This window comes from Sinocyclocheilus rhinocerous, unplaced genomic scaffold (assembly GCF_001515625.1).
Source record: "Sinocyclocheilus rhinocerous isolate Xijiao unplaced genomic scaffold, SAMN03320098_v1.1 scaffold3854, whole genome shotgun sequence".
NCBI lineage: Eukaryota > Metazoa > Chordata > Actinopteri > Cypriniformes > Cyprinidae > Sinocyclocheilus > Sinocyclocheilus rhinocerous.
In genome coordinates this window covers 76964-91200 of record NW_015639760.1, presented here as the reverse complement: position 1 = coordinate 91200, position 14237 = coordinate 76964, and the positions used below count along the sequence as shown (strand labels likewise).

The following is a 14237-nucleotide window of genomic DNA, read 5'->3' as shown; positions in this document are numbered from 1 at the left end:
ATATATATATATGAGGTATAAAATACAGAATAAATAAGCATATACTACATACAGTGTAGCTAAAATCATCCAAATAAAAAAAATATATATATAATAAATTAAATGAAAATATTTAATTTTATTAGAATCCTGGAGCTGTAAACTGTGACTGGATGCGGGGGGGGGAATGAGCTAGTTTTCATTTTTTTTGGGCAGGTTTGGTTCAGTTTTTGGTTTTAAATTTTTCTATGACTATGTCTTGAATTTTCCAATGCTCCTTCACTGACCTCAATAAAAGAAAACTCTTCGGACAAATCCCAATCCAGGCACAGTCATCTTATCTGAACCCTCTCGCCCACTTGATTAATGTCCAAATGAGTTCATTAACCCTCGCTGACCTCATGTTTCTGCCCTTGTTCACATTCAATTACGTTTGTCATCATCTTCCGCACCTTGACTTCCGTAGCCGGCATCTAGGGCCGAACTATCCCACGAGTCCATGGCTGAATCCAGACTGGGCGGTGTGTTCAGGCGATGAAGTTCAGAGTATTTTCCTCTCCTGAGAGAATCTGAGCGATCGTCTTCCATGTCGCTCACGCACGAGGCCGTCCTGGACGGACTGCCCCTGTCCGACTCCAAAAGTGCTGGAAAAGACAGATGTGGGTCAGGAGGACAAGCATTATTCATGAAGATGCTTTTCCTAGTGGATTGTATGTCGGAAATGTTTGCATGCACCTCTCCAGAACGCACACACAGGTCTTAATTCTGACACTTACGCTCGGATCGCTTCTTGATCTTGAGTGTAACCGTGTCTCCGGCGGTCTGCAGCAGGTGGATGGCCTCGCTCAGAGGTTTTCCCTTGAGACTCATGTTATTGATGGCCAAAACGCGGTCACCGATATGAAGAGCACCAGTCCTTTACACATCAAATCTCATGTGAAAGTCAGGTAACACTAACTGCATTGCAGTTCCCACACTGCCCACCAGATATCACATGTGAGCCTGCTGCTCAAGATGTCAGATGATGTGTGTTGTTATGAAACATGCGGGTTTGAGTGTGTATTGTTCATGTACTGCTGCATGAAACACTAGATGAGGTGGTGAGTGTTTGTGTGCACCTGTGCGCGAGGCCGTTGCGGGTCAGGCTGGAGATCAGGATGGGATTGAAGGGCTCTTCAGTGCCTGAAATGGTGATTCCAAGAGGACCTCCATGTCTCTTGAGCTCTACTGTGAATATGACTGAACCGGACGACTCTAATTCATCTGCAATAAACAATACACAAACATACACGGGTTAAAATGAGGTCAAATAAACAATGCAAAAGACTAACTTTTTTTTTGTGTTTATTTACAGTATTATTTTAGTAATATTTATATACTATAATATGTGTTATTAGAATTAGAGTTTATTTATTAGATTTGAATTTTATATTTTCAGTTTTATATTTTTTTTTATTTAGCTTTATTTTATTTCAATTTTAGTTTTAGTAATATTAGTACTTCAACTTAAAATTTTAAATGTTGCCTTGGAAATGAACTGACAATAAGTTTTTTTTAAGTTAAAGTTTTTCATATTTATATATAATATATTTATTTTTGTCTCAGATTAATTTCAATTTACAAAAAAAATATTTTTAGATAAGAATAACATTTTATTAATGCATATTGTTTTTATATGTAAAATCAAGATGCATTTTTCCTTTTTGTTTTAGTTAAAAAATGTTAATCTACTGTATATATGGCAGCTTTATGAAATTATTTGAAATTACAGGTAAATTATACGTAATTATAAACGTACAAGCAATGTACGTGCATATTTAATATACATTATCATTCAAATATATTTTTAAGGAAAGCATAGATTGTATTTATTAAAACAATAAGGAGAAACCCCCCCCCCACAAAATAATTAAATTATAAATGCACATGCATTAATACATTTGTTTTTAATTCAATTGAAACAATTTTAGTAATGCATATTGATAATTTCTATCTATCCATCCATCCATCCATCCAAAGTATAAATATTTGAAGTTATTAAAACAATAAGGTGAATACGTCACAATATAATTTAATATAACTTGTTACAGCGGCCATCTACACTACATTTAATTAAAACAAAAATTAAAAATGTAACTTTCATTTTCCAGTACTTGATTACTCATTTAGGTCTTTGAATACTTGACTACAAAATTACTCGAGTACAAAATAATCCCCAGTAAAAATGGGAATCAGAATTTCTTAAAGACTAAACGCACAAAAACACACTCACCCAGGTTGTCTTCGTCTTTCTGAATCCGCAGTTTGACCATCCCCTCGGCCTGCTGGAGGACCATCATGGCTTCTTCCATCCCACAATTATCCAGCCGAACATTATCAATAGCCAGCAGACGATCACCTGGCTCCAGGGTTCCTATTCTATTACAAAAGGCCATTTCACATCAATATCTATCAGTCTTTCTTGTCAAAGAAGGTTCATCAAATGAATTGGTTCAGTGTGTTGTATTGATGGTTTACCTGTGTGCAATACTGCCTCTCTGTATCTCAGAGATGATCAAAGGTTTTCCTGGCTTCTTGCTCGCTGCAAATCAGAAATTATTTATTTTTTCATTTTGCATTATTGCAACACAATTTAATGCAATTACCACCTCAAATTTGATATTATATAGAGTTCATTAAATACAGGGTGCATTCAATTAAATAAAACATAGATCATATTTATAGCTACATTTGAGCTAGGTAAACAGCGCCCCCATTTGGTCATCACTCACCACTGATCGTAATGCCCAGCTCCACTCCACGTCTCTTGGGCAATTTAACCTGAAATGTGCCACTGCTGGGAATGACTGATTCTGTGAGATACACACATGAAAATATACATTAAACATTTGTGGCTGTGTGTTCAGATCACATTTCAAATCAACCTGAATCACTGATCTTTGATTGAAATGACATTTTGTACCTGCTACATCAAACTCCCCCTCCAGTGTGACCTTATTGGCCAGTGCTGCATCTCGGAGCAGCTGATTGGCCTCTTCCAGTGTTCCGTCCTCAGTGGGAATTCCATTAATAGAAAGAATTCTATCTCCAACTTGTAACACCCCACACCTGGAACGCAAATATACACGGTACATATTCAAATAAACAGACACATTCACACGCACATACGGAAGTCAAAAAATATATTTTTACTGATTGTTACATATTAATTTAAAAGTACACTACTGTTTAAAAGGTTCGTTTTGATGGACGCTTATTTCCGTCACTTGACAAAAGAATAAAAAAAGGTAATTGTGACTTTTTCTCACAATTTTGACTTTCTTCTTGCAATTCTGAGTCTTAAGTCATAATGTTGCAGAATTGAAAAGTAAAGGTAATTGCGACTTTTTAAGTCATAATTCTGACATTTTTTTTCTAGCAATTCTAACCTTTTTTTTTTTTAAGATATAAACTCAGAATTGCAATTTGTGTTTCTGCCACAAAATAGAATTTAGAAATTTGAGTTAAATTTCCATTTTTTTAAATTCTGCAAAGCAATATGATGACACTATTGAATAATTAAAATGTTTAATAATAATAATAATAATAATGATAATACATAAAGATGATGATAACAGAATAACAATGATTGGTAGATAGAACAACAGGTAATTATCATCATCACTGTAATGATAAAAAAAAAAAAGAAAAAAAAAAAGAAGTGTATTCCGTTGAGGAAATTTTTTTTTTAACGCTCAACAAGGCTGCATTTGTTTGACCAAAATACAGTAAAAACAGTAATATTGTGAAATATTGTTACAATTTAAAGCAACGTTTATATTTTAACACATTTAAAAATGTAATTTATTCCTTTGATGCAAAGCTGCATTTTCAGTCGCCTTTACTATTACTACTATTATCAATGTCATGATACTTTTCTTAGGATTCCTTGATGAACAAAGTTCAAAAGAACAGCATTTATTTGAAATCTAAAATATCCATTGCTTTATTTTGTATTAAACAGATTCAAAATATATCTGTGGTTTTATATCCGGTTGTTGGTTTGTATTTTGATAAATGCTTCAGGTTCGCAAACCTGGGACTGAGACGTCAACAGAATAATAGCAACTGCGCAGTAACGTCTACAATCCTGAAGCAAGCTGTCACAGGTGATCTTTGTACTGGGTCAGATCAGCATCTCAGCTTTCTCTCATGCTGTAAGGCTTGTGCGTGTGTACGTACATGTTCATACATCTCTCCACAGGCTCTAAATGTACAAGACAATGGCTTCAGCATGCATCACGTCTACAGTTTGACAGCTCGGAGCAGCGGCGTCCTCTCACCTTTCAGCAGGTGTGTCAGGCTCTATAAAGCGAACGCAGGCAGGCGCTGACAGCGGCTCAGTAGCAAACACTCCCCCCTGTAACTGCAGGCCGAATCCAGTAAGAGGATCTCCTCTCAGAACCACCTCACTGGTCTCTATATGCACCACCTGACCACCGGCGCCCACCGTACTCGACGCCAGAGACACTGAGAGAGAGAAAGAAAGAAAGAAATAGAAATCGACATACAGTAATGCAAACAGAACCTTAAAACTCTTAATGTACAACCCTGAGCGTTTTATGAGTTTATTATGATAAGACTTTTCAATCATTAAAATATTCCATAAATGATGATAATCAAATGATGATTGATAAATAAGCAATTCTTCCCAGTAATATAGTATTTTAGTATGACTAACAATTTGGGGTGTTAATATATAAACTATATTGGTTATTTTGCTGATTTTATTATATTGGATATCATTGAGCATTTTTAATTATATTACAACTTATTATTTTTCTTTTTTAATTCTACTATTATTTTTAAATTCTACTACTATTATTTTTCACTATTTAATATATTAATTAATTAATTTAAAAAAGAAAAACAATTCTTCTCCCCCAAGTAATATACTTCAATAGCAGTGTTAATACAGAAAATATCTGGTCGATTTTAGTGACATAAAGCCATGACGAGAGACAAATCTACATGTGTGTAAATGCACTCACAGGAGCTCTTGTGGTCTCTTCTCCTTTGTCTCCTCTTGGTGACGGTGCAGTGAGGGCTGGATGGGTAGGAGGGCAGGGTGTTGCTGGGATAGGTGCTGGGGTACGTCGACTGGGTGCCACAGTTGTAACTGTGAAAGCCTGAGGTGTTTGCAGAGATGCCAGACGTCACAGCTGGAGGAGAGAGAAGATTTGAGATTGACAATGCTGAAATCACCATGTGTAATTGATGTGTGACTATACTGGAATGGAATACTAGCATGCCGTTAGTATGCAATATGAGTGACAGCCAGTTTATTTAGCAAAATGTGTATTTAATGCTTTCGTAAAGGACTGTAAAACTGCTTTGAACCAACATGGATTGTAAAAAGTGGAATACAAATAAATGATGCTTGACTTTTGTTTGGAAAATGAAAAAAAAAAAAAGAATAAATGAAAATAAAAGTAAAGAAAGAAAGATAGAAAGACTACAAAAATAAGTAAATAAAAATGAAAATAAATAAACCTAAATAAAAATCTAAATAAAGTAAATAAAATACATAAATTAAAATAAAAAAGACATTAAAAAGAAAATACAAATTAATAAATATGAAAATAAAAATACATTGACTATAAATAAAAAGAAAATTAATAAAATAAATAAAAAATAATAAATGCAAATGAAAATAAAACAAAAATAAATTAAAAAATAAATACATACATAAAAGTGAATACATAAAATGAAAATAAAAAATATTAAAATGAATGAAGAAAGAAATCTAAATAAAAAAATAATGAATGAATGAATGAAGCTTCCAGGTTATCTTTGCAGACATTGCATTGTGGGAGAGCGTATTTTGACAAATGTAATACAGTAGGTTATCCAGGTGTTCCATTCATACAGAAAACTTGCTTACTATTGTATATTTAATGCAAAAAAGTATGAGTAGTATATTAGTGTCTCCTCTCCCAGTATCCCAGACAATTCATTACATTTAAAAATCTGGTTTATAATTTAATGTAGAGTACATTATGAAGACGTGCACACAGGGGACACTCACATCGGTGTGAGGGTGTTGGGGTGGTGTGACTCCAGGCCGAGGGTGTTTTTTGGAAAGGTGGAGGAGCGCAGGTGTAGTTCTCACTAGAGTCCCACTGACGCTGACTACTCCTCTGGACACGTACTGCAGGGAAAACACAGACACACACAAAATGGGCGGTAAATGGGTTATTTCTGCTGAAAACAAGCTTATGTTACGGCACTCAGGCTGATATACGCCTGCAGAAAGATCTGACTGGACTGATCCACACTGCTTCACTGATCATTGACATTCATCAGAGACGCTGCTCATAGGCATGCGTTTCACACAACGCATTTATTCCTTCCATTCCCTTTGCTTTCTCTTACATTTCCGGGCCAGCTCTAGTAAGGCTGCCAGCAGTGGAGGAACCATCTTAAAACTCTCTCTTCGCTCACGATTAGAAACAAATGCTCTGCAAGACAGATAGAGGACATTGTTTTGGATTGTGACAGAAACGCTCCTTCTGACACTAAGCAGCTGTGTCACTAACGATGCTTAATTAGACATGCATGGTGTCACGCTCGTTAGGAAGTGCCACGCCCATCAGACCAGCTGTTTAGACAGAGAGAAATCTGCACTTCAAAGAGATCCTCAGCCTTGCTTTTCTTTGTATTACTCTGCTGTCTTATATGCGTCATGTTTTTAAGAGGCACTGGAAAAACTTTTTAACCAGCCAAACCTAATCTGTTTGTTTGGCTGAACATTGCACATTTTGGCAAATATAGTGAATCATACAGGTATTCACTTTATGTGAAGCAGTATGGCAAAAATAAACATTTCTGTAGTGTTACCTTTTTTGTCACATGATCCCACTATGTTGAGTTTTTAATTCAGAAAGTGGTGTCCAGATAATAAAATTAAATACAATAATGTGTAAAAATGTCTTAACGCTTGGAAGTTATAATGCTTAAAAATAGTTATTTAATCACAGTTAATATTGCCTACATAGTAGGTCATACAGGATTCCGAAAATTTGAAAATACATACAAACATACCCAAAATATCATGGAATGTGTGTTTTCATTGGCAGATGTGTCAACAGTGTTGTTAATGTTAACTAAAACTATTCAAAACCATTTAGTTAAAAAATTAAAAAATATTTTTTCTAAATAATCTAAATATTAATTTAAAAACGTAAAGAACTGTTGCCTAGAAATGTTGTCTTGGCAACTAACTGAAATAAAAATGAGCTTAAAAATGACTAAAACTAAAACTAAAAAATAAAGTAACACTAAAAAGAAATGACAAAAGCACATAAAATGACAAATTAAAAGATAAAAATACTAAACTAGTATGCAAATAATACTTAAACAACATTGTCAATCAAACAGGTGAGAGGAATTAAGCCTGTATTTTTAGCTATGATCAGAACAGCACACTACCATAATACACATACTATTTCTGCAGTATGCTGCTTACATACTGAATTCTCTGTATGCTTGGACTATGTAGATGATGTACTACATGTGTCAAAATGTGCTGTGTACAACAGCACACTAAGATGAAAAATGCATCCCACGTTGCAATGCAAACATGAACTTAACCGTTGTGAATAAACCAGAAAAAAAATCTGTTTCCTGACTCCTTATTAGATCAGATGCCCAGGAGATCAGATATTTTTTATTTCAAATATTAAAAATCCAAAATACTGCACATTCATTTCTAGGATGATACCTGAGCACCACCTGCTGATTTAAACATGCAAAGCAGTGAAGGATCATGTGACACTGAAGCCTAAAATACAATGTCTGCTAAAAAAAATTATATTTGCATCACAGGAATGAATCACATTTTAATATATATTCAAATAGGAAATGGTTACTTTAAATTATAATCATATTTAATTGTTTCTACTGTATTTTTAGTCAAATAAATGCAGCCTTGGTGAGCATAAGAGACTTCTTTCTGTACATTCCTCAGTTTTCAGTTCTGCAGTGTATAATCTGTGTGCATGAAAAATGACTCCACATATGAGATTATTCTCTGACAGATGAGCTGTCCGGTGAGCTCAAGCTTGAGCTAAAGAGGATGCAGGTGTTCAAATCACTTTATAACTGCTGTGCGCCTCTTCATATCGCATTTCTAGAAAATCCAATGATACAGTCAGGATGCGGTTTTCTAGTAACATAGTAAAGCCAGAGTGAAGGGTAATGGCTCACTGTGTGTGTGTGTGTGTGTGTGTGTGTGTGGACTCATGTCTGTAGGGTACGGAAAGTCTTGCCTGCAGTGCTCTGCATATTAAGAATGACTCATGATACTTGTAAGAAAGTGGCCCAAAGCTGGACGCCGACAACCACTACAAACCGACACTGGCATGAATAAAGGTCAAAGAGAGACAGAAAGAGAGAAGAGAAGGAGAGAGGTAGATGGGACAAGGAAATAATCCAGTAAGGATGCAAGTGTAAAGCAGCAGCTGTGAATTGAATTCATATAGTAAATATGGAGCATAAACACAAATAGCATATGAATTAAAAATAGAGTTTTGATGCTTTTTGTACTAATGCTGATGGACGGGAAATCAGCCTGGATAAATGCATTCGCGCACTGCTTACTGTGCAGTATACAATGAATACAACCTACTGCTTATACAGTATAAAAATAGCATACAAAACTAAACATTTCTAACTGTATGCTACTTTTTTCTCCATATGAACTCACTATGATGAGTTTAGCAAATATAAATAGTTTAGCAAATATGAATACATAAATACCATGAAATAGTATGACAAAAAACTGTAGTATGCTACATGTTTAATTCACAAAGTGGTGTCCAGATAAATAAAATGTGGAAAAAATCAAACTGTAGTATGCTATATGCTTTTTAACTGAGCAACTGGAGCCCAGATTGATTGATTGATTAATTTACTAAATAAATAAATACATTTTAAATGGTACAGAAAAATGGTACAGAAAAAAAAACAACCCTGAAACTATAGTATGCTACATTTTTACATATTCAGAAAGTGTTGTGTCCCGATTTTAATAAATAAATAAATAAATAGTATGTGAAAAGGCATGGCAAAAAAAAAAAAAAAACTGTAGTATGGCAGTTTTTATTTTTTAATTGAAATCTTGAGTCTTGATAAAAATAAATAAATAAATAAATAATATTTGAACAGTGTAATAAAAGTACTGTATGTGAAATGGTATGGCAAATAAAAAAAAAAAAACACATACTAATGTATGGTACTTTTTTTTATTCAGTAAGTGGTCTCTAGATATAATAACTAACTAAATAAAAAACTAAAAAGGTATTTTGCATTTTTATTATTTTGCAAAGTTAATATTAATTATATAATTAATAGTTGTACTTCATTTTTCACCCTGGAAATTGCCAAGAATTGCATTGTAAGTAAGCTCTTATATATTGCACTTTTTGGCAAAATGTGCGCATTATTAATTTTCATAGTATGTCTAGTCTGCACAGAAACACATTAAGAGTAGGGCAGTACGCTATTGTAAACATAGCCAAAGAAAGTTACTTGTGAATAAATTCTACAAGACATGTCAAGATTATCTAAACATGTGAATATCAGTCACTATGGGTCTTTGAGTTTGTTTATGAGCTGTATGTGTCTGCAGACCTGTGTCATGTGAGCAGTGTTGAGAGGGCAGGATCTCTAGTTTGGTGAGCTCTGAGGAGCTGGACAGGAGCTGCTGAGCCTCCATCAGAGAGCAGTGCTCTGTGCTCATGCCATCTATAGCCAGGAGAATATCTCCCACATGCAAAGCACCACATCTGAGGAAAAGAGGAAAAGAGGGAAAGAGAGCAAGAGAGTGACAGAACGATGGTAACAAGCTGAGAAAGTCAAGAAACGGAGTGAAAACAGTCACAACAGATGGGAAGGTGTAAGGTAAAAAAGAGACAGCGAGAGAAGAGGATTGCTAAATATGTTCATTTAAAAAGAATTATGTGAGAATACTTACTGTTTCATGCTAATTAAATGAAATAATCTAGTTTTTATTGCATGTGGATCTAACACTAATTGTGAGGAGCGTAATCTCCAAACACAAGGCGATGTAAACAAAAATAAAATAAAGTTTTGGCATGCCTAGAGAGCAGGGGAAGTATGAGGGGGCAGGTATGATGCATATATTTATTTAATAGGAACAATTAACATTAATGAACATTATAAAATCGGTATAAAATAAAAAGCATAAAATACAAATTTGTGCAATATCCAGTAAATATAAAAATTAATATAATTTAATGTTAGCTAATTTATTTAGACAATATTTATTTAAATAGCATTGTAAAAATTCTCAAAAAATATTTGGCAATAAGGTGTGCATTATCGATTTATGTAGCTGTCAGTATATTTTGAAACCAACAAGCTGCTGACAATCGTTCAAATATCATCCAAATACTGACAGAATAATCTGTTTGGTTGATAAATCGAACTATCACTCTTGTAAAATGACTGCATTGGATCAGGTAATTAATTATCTAGAATTAAATTAATGCCTACGCTTTTGAACTTTTTATTAATGTATTTGTGCATGTGATTCTTTTTGTGTCTGTTTGGCTCTAAATTTGTGTGTATGACTGAGTGCTCACCTGTCTGCAACACTAGCAGGCTTGATTTTCTGGATTGTAATGACCTGTTTGTTCCTGTAGATGGAGGTAGTGAGACTGAGTCCCAGCACTGAACCTGCGGAGCGGGCGATGTCCACCTGCAGCGGCCCAGACGATTTCTGGACTGAGTCTGACATAAGACCAAACAGGAACCAAAGAGAAACAGAAAGATGAGGGGATTTTTCTTTTTCTTTTTTTATTTAGATATGTCCAAAAAAAAAACAAGACTTTAGGAGGAAAGGAAATCCAGAGAAAATGTCCCGTACCAACTTCCATTTTCAATAGCACAAATTTCCATTCAAAATTTTAGGGTCAGTAAAGATTTTTTGATGTTTTTGAAAATAATCTTTTATGCTCACCAAGGCTTCTTTTATTTGTTCAAAAATGCACTAAAACAGTAATACTGTCAAACATTACTACAATTTAAAATAACTGGTTTCAGTTCAAATATATTTTAAAATATTATTTATTCCTGTGAAGCTACATTTTCAGCATCATTACTCCAGTCTTCAGTGTCACATGATCCTTTAGAAATCTTTCAAATATGCTAATTTGCTGCTCATGAAACATTTATTATCTTATTATCAGTGTTGAATAGAACAGCAATTATCTGAATGAAATAGAATTTTTTGTAACATTATAAAAGTCTTTAAATCTGTGACTTTTGAACAATTTAATGCATCCTTTTTGAATAAAAGTATTAATTTCTTTCAAAACAAACAAACAAAAAACACTTATGAACAGTAGAACAGAAGAACAGAACAACTTTTGATAGGGTCTCCTATAATCAGAGCTTTAAATGTAATGTGCACAGCAGCTCCAATCATTTGCTCTTTGAAAAAAAGATCGAGTTCATATTGAGATCCAGCCAGGTTTGGGACATCTGTTGAGACCGCTTCTAAAAAACATCTACAGGAGACACATTAGGTCTTTTTGAGAAGCAGGAAGCTTTAATCTCATTGCTGTGCAGGATCTCATTGGTGTTATGTCTTTCCTATGGGAATCTAGAGGGAAGTGGAATCTGTTTCTACTCTAATTAAGGCCACATGAGAGTATCTGTGCATACAAGCAAACTCAAGCGTGTGTGTCTGCGCGCACGTGTGCAGCTGTGTGCCTGCTCACCCATGACCATGATGTCGTACTCGATGAGGAAGAAAGCCTCCTGGCTGCTCTGCATGATCAGGGTCAGAGCGTCAGCATGTTTCTGTCTGTTCACAGCAACACCGTTCACGCTCAACACACGGTCGCCCGCTCGCAGGGTTCCCTCTCTGACAGACGGAGAAACACGGAGAGACGTACGGAAACATAAAAAGACAGCATTTGAGATGAGAGGTGAATGCTAAAATAAAACAGCCCCACCAGGATTTCATGCTTTTTTCTGATCAAAATGATTGACTTTCTGGAGGTAATTTCCAGCATTTCTTGGAAATGTATTTATTTTTATAATTACAATACCACATTTACCATGTGTATGACACTAAAAAACTTATCAAATTAAACAAGATATTTTTTGTCATTAAAAATAAGAAAAAAGAAGCAAATTACAAACAACAGAACAAAGATGAATGAACGAAAGAGTGCTTTAAATTTTCTGTGTAGGTTTAATATTCTGGTACAGAACACTCACCCTCAGGCCATCCAAGATGAATATGTTGTTTGTTGTTTATTTTAGATCTGTGTGGCAGCAGCAATATACATTAAATAAATCAATAAATCCACATCTCTTTTCTCCTCTGAGGCTGGGACAACTCTTAACTTTTATAAAGAATATCTCTTTGGTTTTGAGACTTTAGTGTTTGCAACTTTACAGATCTTCTTTATGCACCAAGAGCTTGTAACACTCCAAAGAGAAAGGAAAAATTGAAATCGCATCATATGACCCCTTTAACACCTGGAAAAGTCAAATTTTCATGATATGTCACCTTTAAACAACTCTCTTTAACATCAAGCATGTCACAAGCTTCATTTTCTCATTCATGTATGTTTCTTTATCAGACTAATGGGTCGATAACTTTTAGAACCGCAAAATTATTTTAAATAGCGAATTACGCAGTAACACAAAAATGCAACATTTTGCTGAATCGTCAAAGACTGGAGGTACTGATATAAGTGTTGTTTTGCAAGAACAATAGACATTGTGGAAGTGTAGTTACTATGCTAATCTAATTCACATTAAAGCAAGAAGTTGAAACAGAAAGCGTTCATATGCATGTGTTTCGCCTGCTCTTGTGTGTGTGTGTGTGTGCTTCAGGCTGTGTTCTACCCTGTTCTCACTCATTCTAATGTCATCAGCCTATGCTTCAGTTAACGTGTGCCTCCAGAACCAGCTTACAGGGTTCAACGATCACACACACAACATACAGAATGCTCTCATAATCTACACCAAATACATAACATCTCATACACAGATACAAAAAAAAAAAAAAACTCTATTACGGCAATAAATAACCTACCGAATGCATGCAGATGGCACTGATGTGACACACACACACACACACACTAAGTCAGAGAGCTTCAAAATGAGTCAGACATTCTGCTAATTAATAAACAGAGATGTTCTAAAGGGCCTTGTGTCTCTCTCTCTCTCAAACACACACACCAATGATTTGAGTCATCATGGTCTCACCTGTCTGCGGGTCCGCCGGGCCTGATGTAGGTCACTACTAGAGGTCGAGCCTTATGCCAGTCCTCATGAAAGCCCCCTGAAAGCATGTGAAATGCACACCTGACATGCCAACTCGATTGCCTTTAGTCATAAAATGCAGCTGAACACACACACACCTGCTGACCTTGAGAGTACCATCACACAAATGCTTTAAAATACATTTTTTCTTTTCCCTCAGTTTGTAAAAACAAGTAAAATATGCACAATGCTGAAGTTGTATCGAAAGGATTCCCAAACTGGACCATTTTAAATCTAAAATGTTTTCTTTAAGTATCCCCTGAGATTTTAAGTTAATATTTCAATAATTTTACAACACATTTACGTGTTCACAGGTTTTCTGATTGACATGCAGGTAAATAAATAAAATATTTCATGTTTTTATGTGAAAATTATTTATTTTAATTTGACATTTTTATGATTAAATTAATTATTAGCATAACCCCCATGCAGTTCCCTCACAACCCTGGTTTGGGAAACACGGTTGTAATGAACCTAGAATATTCTTTGTGATATAATAAAAAAAAACAGCTAGTTTGATTTCAAACCATTATTGATGTATTTTTCCTCAGTTTTAGGGTCATAACCTCATTTCAAGTTAAAAACACATGCGATATTAATCTAAAGACATTTTAAAGTGTCTGATGGTGGTTCGGTACCTCTCAGAACGAAGCCAAAGCTGTTCCCCTCTTTCTCCAAGCACACTTCGATAGTTTTAGAGATGACGCTGCAGGGATTGCTGGGAGCTAAACACACAGAGAACAGCTTGTGTTAATGTCACAGGAGGATGAGATACAGAGCTACAGACTTTAACAAGACCAAAAACACTAATGCCATGTATGTCTCACATTACCTGAGAACTCGAATGAAAAGAATTATATCTTAATTTCTGTTGCAGTACTACTGTACCGTGATCAGCGGTGCCAGGTATT

At 34.9% G+C, this 14237-nt stretch overlaps 1 protein-coding gene across 3 annotated transcripts in view; it reads right to left on the bottom strand.

The window, feature by feature from the left end:
* LOC107751584 (glutamate receptor-interacting protein 2-like) overlaps window positions 1-14237 on the bottom strand; it is a 37731-nt gene that overhangs the window by 6440 nt on the left and 17054 nt on the right. For all 3 annotated transcript variants that reach the window (XM_016567327.1, XM_016567325.1, XM_016567326.1), the window contains exons 7-19: window positions 11766-11911; window positions 10626-10773; window positions 9652-9806; window positions 6047-6169; window positions 5010-5180; window positions 4302-4488; window positions 2942-3087; window positions 2751-2831; window positions 2497-2560; window positions 2252-2397; window positions 1098-1242; window positions 756-895; window positions 432-623 (exon numbers count right to left, since the gene is read on the bottom strand). In XM_016567327.1, the coding sequence (XP_016422813.1) occupies window positions 432-623; window positions 756-895; window positions 1098-1242; window positions 2252-2397; window positions 2497-2560; window positions 2751-2831; window positions 2942-3087; window positions 4302-4488; window positions 5010-5180; window positions 6047-6169; window positions 9652-9806; window positions 10626-10773; window positions 11766-11911 (1844 nt within the window). The remainder of the gene's footprint in view (window positions 1-431; window positions 624-755; window positions 896-1097; window positions 1243-2251; window positions 2398-2496; window positions 2561-2750; window positions 2832-2941; window positions 3088-4301; window positions 4489-5009; window positions 5181-6046; window positions 6170-9651; window positions 9807-10625; window positions 10774-11765; window positions 11912-14237) is intronic.